Source organism: Microtus oregoni, unplaced genomic scaffold, assembly GCF_018167655.1.
Source record: "Microtus oregoni isolate MIOR12 unplaced genomic scaffold, Mior012 000022F_ref0000154, whole genome shotgun sequence".
Lineage (NCBI taxonomy): Eukaryota > Metazoa > Chordata > Mammalia > Rodentia > Cricetidae > Microtus > Microtus oregoni.
In genome coordinates this window covers 20,823,240-20,836,432 of record NW_024543081.1, presented here as the reverse complement: position 1 = coordinate 20,836,432, position 13,193 = coordinate 20,823,240, and the positions used below count along the sequence as shown (strand labels likewise).

At 44.0% G+C, this 13,193-nt stretch overlaps 1 protein-coding gene across 1 annotated transcript in view; it reads right to left on the bottom strand.

The window, feature by feature from the left end:
* The window catches only part of Col22a1 (collagen type XXII alpha 1 chain), a 210,689-nt gene that overhangs the window by 31,330 nt on the left and 166,166 nt on the right, over window positions 1-13,193 (bottom strand). Inside the window, exons 49-51 of the mRNA XM_041672342.1 lie at window positions 9,735-9,788; window positions 4,623-4,676; window positions 287-340 (exon numbers count right to left, since the gene is read on the bottom strand). Coding sequence (XP_041528276.1) covers window positions 287-340; window positions 4,623-4,676; window positions 9,735-9,788 — 162 coding nt within the window. The remainder of the gene's footprint in view (window positions 1-286; window positions 341-4,622; window positions 4,677-9,734; window positions 9,789-13,193) is intronic.

The following is a 13,193-nucleotide window of genomic DNA, read 5'->3' as shown; positions in this document are numbered from 1 at the left end:
TAAATAATTTAAAAAAAAACCTATAGTCAAAGCAAACAGAAATACAGAAATGACAGAAATAAAAACAAAACAACAAAACCCCACAAGCAAACAAAACACCCTTTTTCCCTGCAGTTATTCAGAGTAACACTAACTAGCTTGAGATGGCTTACAATCTAGGGGATATGAGCTAGAGCGACCTTCAGAGAAAGCAGAGTTGGTCACACAAACACAAGCATGCTGGACAGACTTCAGAAACTCAGAAAGCCTGCATACTTTCCTGGGGACAGCAGGGACCAGCACTTACCTGCGGACCTCTGGCTCCCTCTGCTCCTGCCAGGCCTGGCTCTCCTGCCTTGCCCTGAATTGAGGAAGGAGAGAGTCAGGCCCCCATCTTTATGATCTTCAGACGTGTGGCTGCCTGCCCTTCATGCCACTGCGTTCCCACACACCACTGGCCAAGCAGGCGATCAGCCCTGGCCCCCGCATTCCTAATGTTCCCCTAGTCCAGCCTTTATAGTACATTCGGGCCTGGTGTATTCCCAGTTCTTCTGCTGCGATGACAGTATAAACCTTACCCCGATTAACCACTCAAGGGTCCCTTCACTGTCAGAGTTCTCTGCCCTGATGAGAAACTACAAAACCATTTTAGTTATTACTGACTCGATTCACAAAACCACTTCAAGGCAGCTATGAACTATTACATTTTTTTTCCAATGGCCACATTGAAGATCAGAGCAGTTTTATTTTATGAGACTTCTAAGGACAAAGCTAAAAAAACCTCCACTTGCCGTCACGCGGGCAGAGGCTCTGCTGAGGCCACCAGTGGCACCACTTACAGGGGCCTGTGATCTGATTTACACGGCCCTTTCCACACCCCATGTTCTCAGATACAAAGGAATACAAGGGCATTTCTATACAAAATTACTGCCTGCAGTTTGGCATAACCCCAGACACAACCAAGCCACAAAGAAATGCGGCTAAGATCCAGACAAATGGCTCAGAGAATGGGAACGTATGCAGAGGAAGAGGTGAAAGGGCACTGTTTGACGGACAGCTGGCCCAGTTCTGGATCTTTCTTCATGGTAGCTTGGGAATGGCTCTCCCTGGAACAGTCTGCACCTCGTTTTTATACAGAGTGAATTTTGAGGACTTACATGGGGTTCACATTACAAGAGAAGGGAGAGGGAATGGGGGCACTCTTAGATTTAAAGGGAAATATTTAAAGGGAAATAAAATGGCTTTCATGTTATCTTTCTTGTGGCTTTCTGTCCCAACTTATCCAAGTCTAATTGTGAGATGTTGGGTATCATTTCCTCAGGCATCTGTTTCTGCAGTTTTAACTTTCAGATGGTCCACTCTTATAGGTCTTGACCTTGCCTCATCATCAAGATCATTGTCACTACTAATCTAGTTACTAGCAGATAAACAGCCAGTATCAATGAAGAGTTATCCCTGCGTTAGGCATAATTAAAGTGTGTCTGGAATTATGATGAATCCTCACTGACAACCATCGGAAGATACCTTAGGAAAACCACAGGGGTAGAGGGAGGTTAGGTCATCTATTCAAAGACACACAGCAAGGGTTGGAATTGAAAGGATAGCTGAAACTCTGCATTTCATCCTAAACAACAATGGATGCTCAACTTTATCTTATTAAAATGTTAAACAATTCAGAAGGCTTCATATCTGTTATCTATACAATGTTATCTATACTCTGAAATGTTCCTCCATCCACGGGGCTATCATCTACCTCTTATCTGCCCATCCATCCATTTATCCACGTATGCCCCTCACATGAGAATGGGTCAAGGTAGGGAAGCACCATGTACTAACTACTGTCATCCTCAGACAAAAGGACACCCAGTGCAATAGAACATGCAGATAGTCTCAGTGCGCTCCCAACAGCTTCTCAGGAGACCCTCAGGAGCCTGGATATCGGCTGGTTCTAGAAGTACCACTCACCAGCCTGCCTTTTATGACCTCTCCTCCCCATGGTCCATTTGTTCCTTCACTCTATGGACTCCACTTTGTAGGATACCCTCCTGACATGAGAGCCTCTACCTCGAGATCTCAGGGGATCTCAGACTCCACCCACCCAATGACAACTCCCTCCTAACACAGCTCAAGGTAACAGATTATCAGGATGACTCTGTAGTGAAATTCCACAGCAAGCTGAAGAGTTCAGGGATACATAACTCAGGGTCTCAGAGTACCACTATCTCTGTGGGATCACTGAGTCTGACCTGGTGCACGAGAACCGGCCACCTCCTGTGAGATCCTTAACTTCCTGGAGCAGTCTTGTATCATAATGGCAGTCCCCCGAGCAGGCATTCAATAAACTGATGGAATGAAGACTAGTGACCCTGCCCTAGAGGGACAATTTCTAGGGACGACACTCATTCAGCACAAAGGTCCTAGCTCTGAGATCTGAGCACTGAGTTCTGGATCAGCCTCAGAGACACAATTCTCAGGGACTTCACTCAGCAGCTGGAGAACCTTGGTCCAGCTTTAGCCTCTGTGAATCCTGTTTCCTCATCTGGGGACAATAAGAGCATACATAACCCTAGGCTTTGCTGGAGTTTAAATTGGAAAAGGAGTGAAAGGCTTGCTGCTCCCGGCCCTGGGTAGTCCCAAGAACGCCTCTCATTCCCTTGTGCACCCCTCCCAATCCCTCCACCCTCTGTCTGCCATCTGCCTCTTTGGGCAACTCCATAGAGCATCCCTTTTGTTCTCCCTGGGAAGGCTCTTTCTTTTCCCCTCAGCAGTGAGCCTGGGCTGCTGCAACCGACAAACGGTATAAAATGATGAGGAGGGTGCTTTGGGCAAGCTGTATAAGATTTGGATTGAGTCATAACAGTTTACGGCCAAGCAAATTAAACAGATCATGAGCTCCACTAGAAAAAAAAAAAACTTTTATGTAATACCACTTAGTGGCTGCAAAGGCTCCACAGTTCTGACCTCGCCAGCAGTTAAAATGGGGCAGTCGCAAAGAGGACCTCACTAAAATAATTAAGAGTTGGCAAAACCTGGTGCGCTGTGCATTTTTCACCTCATTTGATCTCCAACTTCTAGCAAGCTAGGATATTACCCTCCATCTCACCGAAGGATTCTGAAGCTCAGAGAGGTTATCCGACTCACTGAAGGTTACACAGCTTATGAGGAGGAACACCAGCTAGCGTCTAGCACCACTTTGGTGCTGGGAATGGGCACAACATGATTTAATTTCTTATATTAAATTTAGTTCTATCAGTAAGTTACACATAAAGATTGCTTTAAAATATTAAAAGAGGGACTGGAGAGATGGCTTCTTTGTTATGAGCCCTTGCTGTTGTTCTGAAAGATCGGAGTTTTGTTAGCAGCACCTACATCAGGCAGCTCACAATTGCATGGAACTCCAGTTCCCGGGGGTCTGATGCCCTCTTATGCTCCGCCCTCTGGCACTGCACAGTAGCTATATACATTAACAATTGCAGGAGCACACACATCCATTCGTTAATTAAACTGTCTATTTAATTCATTTAAAAGACAGAAACTGCCCCAGTGAGATGTCTGACAGGTAAAGGTACTTGCCACCACGCCTGAGGAACCTAAGTTAGATCTCTGGGACTCGCAGGATAGAAGGAGAGAACTGATTTCTGCAAGCTGACCTCAGACCTTTGCCTTGCGTTGCACAGACACAGGACAGATCAACAAGCAAATGCAATAAAAAAAAAATTTTAAAGAAAAGTAACTAAGACACCATGGGGTAAAATGTCATCCGCGTGTTCCCTTCATGCAGAACAATCCTTCCCCGGGTGGAGCTTTCACCCTTCTCAGAGCTGCCCAGGGTTCTAGTAGATGCACGCCTGTTATGTAAGCAGACAGACATGGGGAGAAGCCAGGCTTCTCTCTCCTGCAGCCCTTTATCTTCCCTACCATGTGTGTGATTTGCTTGAATGTTGTTTGGTTTGGTGGTGCGTTGCTTCTCTGTGCTGTAGTGGACCCAGGGCCCTGCATGTCCGGAGAACACTCCACTGAGCCACACCACAGCTCTAGATTTATGAAGACAGAAGTAATGTCAGAAACTGTGGAGCCATTATCCTCATTTTAAAACCCTGAATCCAGGCAAAAGAGGTCCCCAAGCCTTAGGAAAGGACTTTGAGGTCATGGGTAAGTCATGCAGCTACGGGACCACCAAAGATAGTCTTAGGAGTACTGCATCTGTGGAGGTTCTAATGAGTGTCATTACAGAAAAATACAAGCAACAGCAAATGCCTGTGGGCCAGATTTAAAACATGAAGCTGGGTAGCAGCTCTCAAGACCAGGAGCCAGTATAGCTCACTTGCCCTAAATTCCCTTCCATAGCCTTCCAGGCTGAGGCTACACGGGCAGTAAAGTACAGTATGGAAGGATGGCAGACCTGAACTCAGAATTTCTAGGCTGTCACCAGACCATTATAAGACTTTAGGCGGTCAACCACCAACGTAAATGGTTTCTTATTTCAGCTGCAAAGCAGGGCGTTTTCCTTGTGGCACTATGAGACGTAAGGGTAGTGGTACATAGGTCATGGCCGAGTTGGGATCATAGGAGCCCTTCAACATCCCAGAAGAGCTGTTGAGAATGGGTGGGTTTGATGGGCAGGTAAGTGTAGAGTCCCTTACCGGTTCTCCAGGGGGACCTGGCTTTCCATCTCTGCCCTGTTTGCCTTCTTCTCCCTGCAAGATAAACACAGCTTTCTTAGCAGGTCAAGGAACATTAGAGAGAGGGAAGACCAGACACAGAGGCAACTGTGTGCCCCTCTGTGCAGCAGTAGCTGTTAGCGGCACACGGGCGTCTCCCCCAACTCCTGGAGTCCAGAGACCTCACTGGGAAGCAGACCCCTTTGCAATTGCACCATGATTTTTTTTTATTTGTCGTCTAAAGACCCCACTTTGTTCCTCACTGTGGTCCTCTTCTATGAGTAAGTTGACTAGGGCGTGGGTGATGGGGGAAAAAAATCACACAGCAAAATACTACTGTTCCTGAGGCATTATGGGTTGCTTGGTTCTAGAAAGTCCAGTGATGTTTTACACGTCTCTCGACAAAACCAAGCTATGAGTCTCTCTCTAGTCCCTCTATCCCAGTGTTGATCCCATCTATAGATGAGGATTCTGTAACCTTGAAGTACACATTCAGGGTCTCAGAAGACGGCAAAGGTAAGACAGAAGAGAGTGTAATCTCAGGCCACTGAATTCAAAAGCCAGTAGCAAAGCTGAGAAAAAAGAATTCAGTCAAGTTAGTACTAAATACTACCTGCACCTCTGAGGCATAGGACCCTGGTTTCATGGTGGCTTTTAGCCTAGAAGAAATGCTAAATACATTCTGCAGTGAGTTGCAATGCTCAGCCAAGCACTGGCACTGGCCAGTAAGGCAGCCACAATTAAAGACAGCTTCCAATGAAAGTGTGCGTTTTCTCCACTAGTGCCCTTAGCCTGTAGTGCCTGGGCCTGGAGGAGGATGCTGTATTAATGACCAGAATGTATTGCCTGTCCAGGCTGCTGTCCCACTGCCTGCTTCATTGGTATCTGTCATTTTTTTATGGATGCTGCTCCCAGCATTATCATGTGAACTTCAAATAAACCAACTCATAGATCCATATTCTCTGCAGTCAAACGCTCAAGGAACACCATGGAAGAAAGAACAGAAAGACTATACCAGAGAATCGGGAAGTCTGCTGTGAAATTACATCCCCTAGAAATAAATAGAAAGCTTTACCAATACACAACAGCACAGCAGCGTCTAAACAGGACATCAATGCACACACTAATGTGGAAGGAAGAAATGCAAGGGTGAGATCCCAATAGAACATCCCCATTGTCTCAGTGTGTGGGTGCATCCCTCGTGGTCCTGAGTTCCTTGCTCGTGCTCCGTCTCCTTCTGTTCCTGATTTGGACCTTGAGATTTCTGTCCGGTGCTCCCGTGTGGGTCTCTGTCTCTGTCTCCTTTCATCGCCTGATGAAGGTTAATATTCCTGAGGATGCCTATGTGTTTGTCTTTGGATTCACCTTATTTAGCTTCTCTAGGAACATGAATTATAAGCTCAATGTCCTTTATTTATGGCTAGAATCCAAATATGAGTGAGTACATCCCATGTTCCTCTTTTTGGGTCTGGCTTACCTCACTCAGGATAGTGTTTTCTATTTCCATCCATTTGTATGCAAAATTCAAGAAGTCCTTGTTTTTTACTGCTGAGTAATACTCTAATATGTATATATTCCATACTTTCTTCATCCATTCTTCCGATGAAGGGCATCTAGGTTGTTTCCAGGTTCTGGCTATTACAAACAATGCTGCCATGAACATAGTTGAGCATATACTTTTGTTGTATGATAGGGCCTCTCTTGGGTATATTCCCAAGAGTGGAATTGCTGGATCCAGGGGTAGGTTGATCCCGAATTTCCTGAGAAACCGAAACACTGCTTTCCAGAGTGGTTGCACAAGTTTGCATTCCCACCAGCAATGGGTGAGTTACCCCTTTCTCCACAACCTCTCCAGCAAAGGCTATCATTGGTGTTTTTTATTTTAGCCATTCTGACAGGTGTAAGGTGGTATCTTAAAGTTGTCTTGATTTGCATTTCCCTGATTGCTAAGGAAGTTGAGCATGACCTTAAGTGTCTTTTGGCCATTTGAAGTTCTTCTGTTGAGAATTCTCTGTTCAGATCAGTGCCCCATTTTATAATTGGGTTGATTAGCCTTTTACGGTCTAGTTTCTTGAGTTCTTTATATATTTTGGAGATCAAACTCACAAAACTCAAACCCTGCAACTGACAATGGGTTTTTGATCCTACTGCACGTACTGGCTTTGTGGGAGCCTAGGCAGTTTGGATGCTCACCTTACTAGACCTGGATAGAGGTGGGCGGTCCTTGGACTTCCCACAGATCAGGGAACCCTGATTGCTCTTCGAGCAGATGAGGGAGGGGGACTGGTTCGGGGGAGGGGGAGGGAAATGGGAGGCGGTGGTGGGGAGGAGGCAGAAATCCTTAATAAATAAATAAATTTAAAAAATAAATAAATAAAATTCCATTCCATTCAAGGAGGCTTATGGGGCCTAAGTACCCCTTCCTCTCTTTTAATGCCTAGCAGGCCAGGGGTAAAGAGGACCTGAATGGTGTCATTTAGATACTCCAAAGGGCAGAGGAAGTTGGCCATGGACCTGGCGGAGTGGAGAAGGATTCTGTCAGGGTCTTTTGAAGGCAGTCACTTTTCACAAGGTGATGTGACGAGCCTCCTATAACTCCTGCATTGTGAATTCCCCACAATGCTATGCTCTAGCTAAAATAAACCCCTTTTCTCCTAAAAAAAAAAAAAAAAAAAAAGGCCATAAATTTGAAAGCATGTTCTGGGAAAACATGGAAACTGTAGAAAGGAAAAAAGGGAATGGGAAATAATGTAATTAATATTTTGATTTAAAATATGCAAGATGAAAATGTTCAGCTGTTCCTCCCTACACACAGAGGCCATGGGACGGAGGGTCCAGAGAACTGTACAGACAGTTTGAAAGAGGCCATGGGAAGAAAGGAAACCAGCAAACTCAGGCAAGAAAAAGCAATGTCTGGGGACTTCAGGTGTGACCCTCTGTACCTAAATGCAGTGACTTGAGAGTGTTGTGTGGCTTCCTGTGTAATCCAAGAAATAGACAAGGCTTCCCAAGACAGAAAAGCTGCCTTTTGGGAGTGGCTTGGGTGGGCAGTCCCTAACCTTATGAACCTTGGACTTTTCACTTTAAAGTAACAGAGACACACTGTCCATGCTGCAGGGTGACGATTTTATGAAATACCACAGATTCAGAGTTTCACACAGCATGAACGGCATGGAGATGGCCCTCAATAAATGGAGAGACTCATTGTTTCACTTCCTGGTGTTGGTACTCACAGAAAGTGAGACTTGTGACCTCAGTGTTAAAGGCCAGAAAGAAGAAGCATGAGGAAGACAACTGGACAGATTTAAGAAAACAGCACAGTTATATCTATGTCTTCCTGCCTCTAGTCTCATTGCGTATTGTGATAAGGGGCGGGTGCAAAACCAAACTGGAGATTTTCTTTACTTGGCTTTACCTTGATAGAATCAAATCACTACAATTTGTGAACCTCGACAGGTTCCTTAACTTCTAGAGTTATAATGGTTTACATGAGAGCTGTAGAAGAGGCCCCTTCCATCAGTGGTTATGGTTGTTAGACAGTTAGTAGGAAGGGACCTCAAAGAGCTATTCATCCACAACCATATTGCTTTTATTATTCTTTGCTGGGTGGGAAGTTTAGGCAGAGAAGCTGAAACCCATAATACAATTTGCAATTATTCTTCCTTATTATGTCCCCCAACATAGTAAACACTAATTTCCTAACTAGAGATACTGAATAACATAAAGAGGGAGAATGAGCAGAGCCAGAGTGGAGATTCAGAAATAAAGGGAACAGAGACTAGAGACGAGGAGTTCACCCTGGCTGAGAAGGAAGCAGGAATACCTGGACAGGGATTGGGATTAAGACCAATGGTTTCAAGCAAGGGGGACTGAAACTGTTTGGCATGCTCACCATACTAGGTCTGATCAGAATCAGTAAATAGTAACAACATATATGTGTGTATGTGTACTTGCACACACATATATGACTTCACACATATACGTATATACATAATAAATCCAAGGAGGAGGAAAACAGAAGACAAAAACAGGGTAGAATGTGGCTCAGTGTATACGTCGGTGGAGCTGTACCGTTCCCAGTACCTGAGAGTTGAGAAGCATCAAATAGTGAAGAAGGGTAATCAGAGGACAATCTAGGCAGACAAAAATGCACACGCAAAGTCCCTGTGGCTTGGAGGGGATCAATTGTGGCAGGAGAGACTACAGTGTGTCCGAAGAGGAGCCAAAAGGTTATCAGTATGGCTGGAATACAAGAATGCACAACGGGGAGCAGGAGGGGGATATGCTGTGGGCAGTTCATCACAAGAGCTCCATCTCATGAGAGAAGGTCTCCCCAGACAGACAATTACTACAAGCTGGAGATCTCAACCCTACTGAGCTGTGTATTAAATTGCAAGGCGGAGAACAAACATTTGTGTGAGGGCATTTTGTAGCATGTATCACAAACCTTAGCGATAATTACAGTAGAACAACTAAACTCCACTTTAGGGGTCATCCTAACGGAATCGGAGAACTGATTGCATGTTAAGCTGCCCATTGTACGTTTTTAAATGAAAAAAAAAATGTTTTATGAGACCACAGGGGAACATCACATATTCCAACAGTACCCATTACATATGATATGAAGATTTTATGAATATGTAACAGTATGTGCAGTAAATAAAAAAACATCTATGTGTCTGGGTTGTAGAGATGCATGTAAGAATGTATATGTTTGTGTAACTATCGAAGGAAAGAGAAAATGGAATATTTAAATCAGTAAGAAACTACTCAGTTTTAGCCTAAAAGAAGATTAAGACATTAACAACATGCTCCACTCAAATTTAGATGTCCTTCGTAATAACCAGGTGCAAGATGATTTTTTTCTCCTAATTTTCTAAAATACCATAAGTTCCACTAGTGGCCGCATTATGCTATTATGATGAATCTTTCGGGCAGAAGAGGGAAAAATTTTAAGACAGCATCTCCTATCTTAAACACTGCCTCACCTTCCTAGTGCTGGGACTATAGGTGTGTACCACCACACCTGGCTAGGAATATATCTGTGCTTGCTAACTTTTCTGATGAGAAACCAGACTTCAGAGTGATACTTACTGGGATTCCTGGAATGCCCGAGGGGCCTTGGGGACCAGGAGGGCCTTCCTTGCCCTGAAAGAGTCAAGACATAAAAATATCATGAAATCGTTGGTCGGCTGTCCTGGAAAGAAATCTCACAGGGAGCTGCCCTGTGAACTAGGAGGAGATGGGTAAAAGCTAAGGTTGCACCTGCAGCCTCCTGGCATCACCCCCTATGCCCCCCGTCAAGGGCTGTGACACCTTCAACAGGGCATGCTCACACAGTACTGGCGCAGAGAGACCCACTCTACACTAGAGACTCAGGGAACCCACCATCAGACGTCTGTGAAAGATTTGGAGTTCACAAGACTTGGCTCCAGATCCAACCCAGGATTTGTTCTCCCCCACAGCACAGCCTAGGGCTGTGTTCGGAACCTACAGAACAGCGCAAGTGGAAAGCTGGCCAGGAGGCCTGTAAGATCCATGCTTTTACTATTTTCATTGTGTATTTCTCCGGAGATTCCCAAACCTTTAACCAGAAATAGCGACAAGTCATTATCCCCTCCATGAAAGACGCATGGTGTTTTGAAAGTCTGTTTGGCTGAAATGCATCAACTGGTATTTTGTTTCCCTTTTGATTCATGAAGGCCTAGAGGTGCCCTCAGGGCTTCAGCCTCTGTTGGGGGGGGGGAGCAGGGGGGGGCGGACACACACTGCTCAGCTTCCTATCACTCCGTGCCTCTTCCATGAGTATATAGGACTCTTGATGACTTTCCGATCTCCACCAGTGCCTTTACAAGGCAAGATTCTGATGCCTCTAATCATATAAAATGGGATAGTCTAAATTCTCAACCTTCCTAATACTGCTACCTTCTACCGCAGTTCCTCATGCTGTAGTCACCCCAACCATAAAATTATTTTCTTTGCTATTCATAACTGCAATTTTGGTACTGTTATGAATCATAATGTAAATATATTTGCTTTCTGATGGTCTTAGACATCCCTTATGAAAGGGATACTCGACCCCCAAAGGGTCATGACCTATAGGTTGAGAACCTCTGTTCTAAAGGGTTATGAGTTTACCTTTAAAATGTAAGTGAAAACAAGCAAAAGTGGGTATTTATTCCACATTTCTATGCAGATCTTAAAAAAATGGCCCAATCAAGGGACCAAAACTCAGTTCCTTTATCAAGCACTATTTGTACCATACCTAAGCTGCATCACTATGTTTTAGCCAAATCTCAGCCATGAGGAAGACAGCAGCAACACATGTTTAAGACACAGAGCGATTGTTTTACTGACACTTGAGTTTGGTGCAGAAAGGATCGTGCTTTATTTTTATCATTGTTAAAAGATTTGGCAAAATATTCACATATTTCATATGCATGGGAAAAGTTACTTGTAATTCTAAAATAATACAGAGAATGTGGCATGCCTTTGAGGTGACTTCGATTTGGGGTTGTGCGGTCTCTTTACAGCGTTATGCTGTAAGACATTTGGGATGTCCTGGACACATTGCCTCTCAGATGTATGCAAATCAGTCAATCCAGTGAACCACAGTGTTCAGCCCTCCCCTATTACAGAATCTACCACCATGTATGTAAGTAGTACGGATACACTCCATCAAACATTCATTTAACACTGGGGAATCTTAAGTACTGATAATGGCGCATTCTGGACTACTTTCTAGATGTACATTGTATCACGAACGTTAAAATGGAAAATTAGTAACCCCAGAAGAGTCAGCAATGTCCAGTCCTCTGCCTGTTCTTGTAAATAGAGTTTTGTTAGGGGAAATCCATTCCCTATCAGCATGTATACTATCTATGACTCATGCTGCCTTACCGGAGCTCAGTAGCTACAATAGAGAACAGTGTCTCACAAAGTCTGAAAGGTTTCCTATTTGTTTCTTCAGAGACAAAGTTTGCTAAGCCTCGAGCTAAATCATTCACTTGATTCTCAGGTGAAGGAGGCAAGTTTAGAGAGGACTCTGCCTCCTGACGCTCCAGCCATCATAAACACTTCTCTAATAATCACAAAGCAGCTCACTTGACCTAGAGTTCAGGAGATAGACACAGAAGCCGACACTCTCTACCTAGCCTCTGGTTATATATTCCAGCACGCAGAGCCAGCACCACTGATCTTCCAGAACACCCTGGTCCAGTCTGCATCACATGGCACCTCTGTGATCTCTCTTTCAAGCTGAATGCAAACAAGGTGACATTTTCCCTTAAGTTTGCTCGTGGAATTAACGCACTTAAATATTTATTAAGCAACTAATTGAAATCAGGCAGGAAATAATGATTTTTTTTCAAATTAAGTTTTGGCTTTGAAAACACAAGTTCCTTGCTGTGTAAATAGATAGCTATAACACAGCTGTAAAAGATCAAGAAAAGCCCAACAATCTAAAATTCTCCATTCATATTGCTTCAGAGGAGTTATGCCCTCAAACCACTTCTGGTAGCAAGGAGAGGCTATTTAGACATTGTGTTATATAAGAGTGTTTAGAAGAGATGCCATTTGGGGACTCAACATCATACCGCTGCCCTTCATATCGTATCAAAATAATGGCAGGTCATTCATATGTTTTAATTCAAAACAGTGATAATACTTAGGATTGTATGAACTGTGTGTATCCACATTACTCAGCCAATATCATTTCACCTAAGAAAACTTGGACCATATCCCAATTTAATATTTATAGTAATCTATCAGGACTGTGGGCAGCCCCAACTGATACCATAACTTACCAAGGGGTCCCATGATGGAATCAAAGTCTTATTTAATAGAGTTTAATTCAAAGCAATGTAATGATGTTACAACTGGGCTCAGTATCTTATTCTCCTCAGGCAAACAGTCCATTAGTTTTATTGAGAAAATCTTTTATGGTCTGAGAATCAATAAAAGGCTGCCCGCAGTGCTTTCTATCCTGGGATTTATGCATTGGTTGCTTCAAACGGATTGACCGAAGGATGATCCTATGAAGGGCCATGGGGCCGCTGGTTATTCAATCTCAGCGCTCCATGATGAGTTGGTGTGAAATAGTAGAAAGAACACCAATGTGATGTCTTCAAATTGACTTAAGTCCCAAGCTGGACATTCATTTTCTGCATGCCTCTGTTGACTGGGCACCACTTTTCCATGCTGGCAAAGAAGGATGTGGGGTTGCTAACTGTACCCTAAGGGTCCTTCTGCACATGAACTTGCCAGAGACACGGGAGCAGAAGCCCAACCTCATTCTTTGTGACTTTGCTGTCGAGCTTTCTGTAACCAGCTGTTGGCTTTGACTTGTCTGTTAAATGTTGATTGCTTCTCCAGTCTCATTCTCCTTATTCATAAAATGGGTATAACGGTCCTAGACTTGTGAGGACCTGACTTTCCAAACTCCATTTTAAAGAAGGGACTTCATCTTAAGCCATATAATGAGCTTGGGGGGGGATCTCAGTTCCAGAAATGTAACACCATAGCAGATATCCTAAAAATGGCCAATTAAGAAGA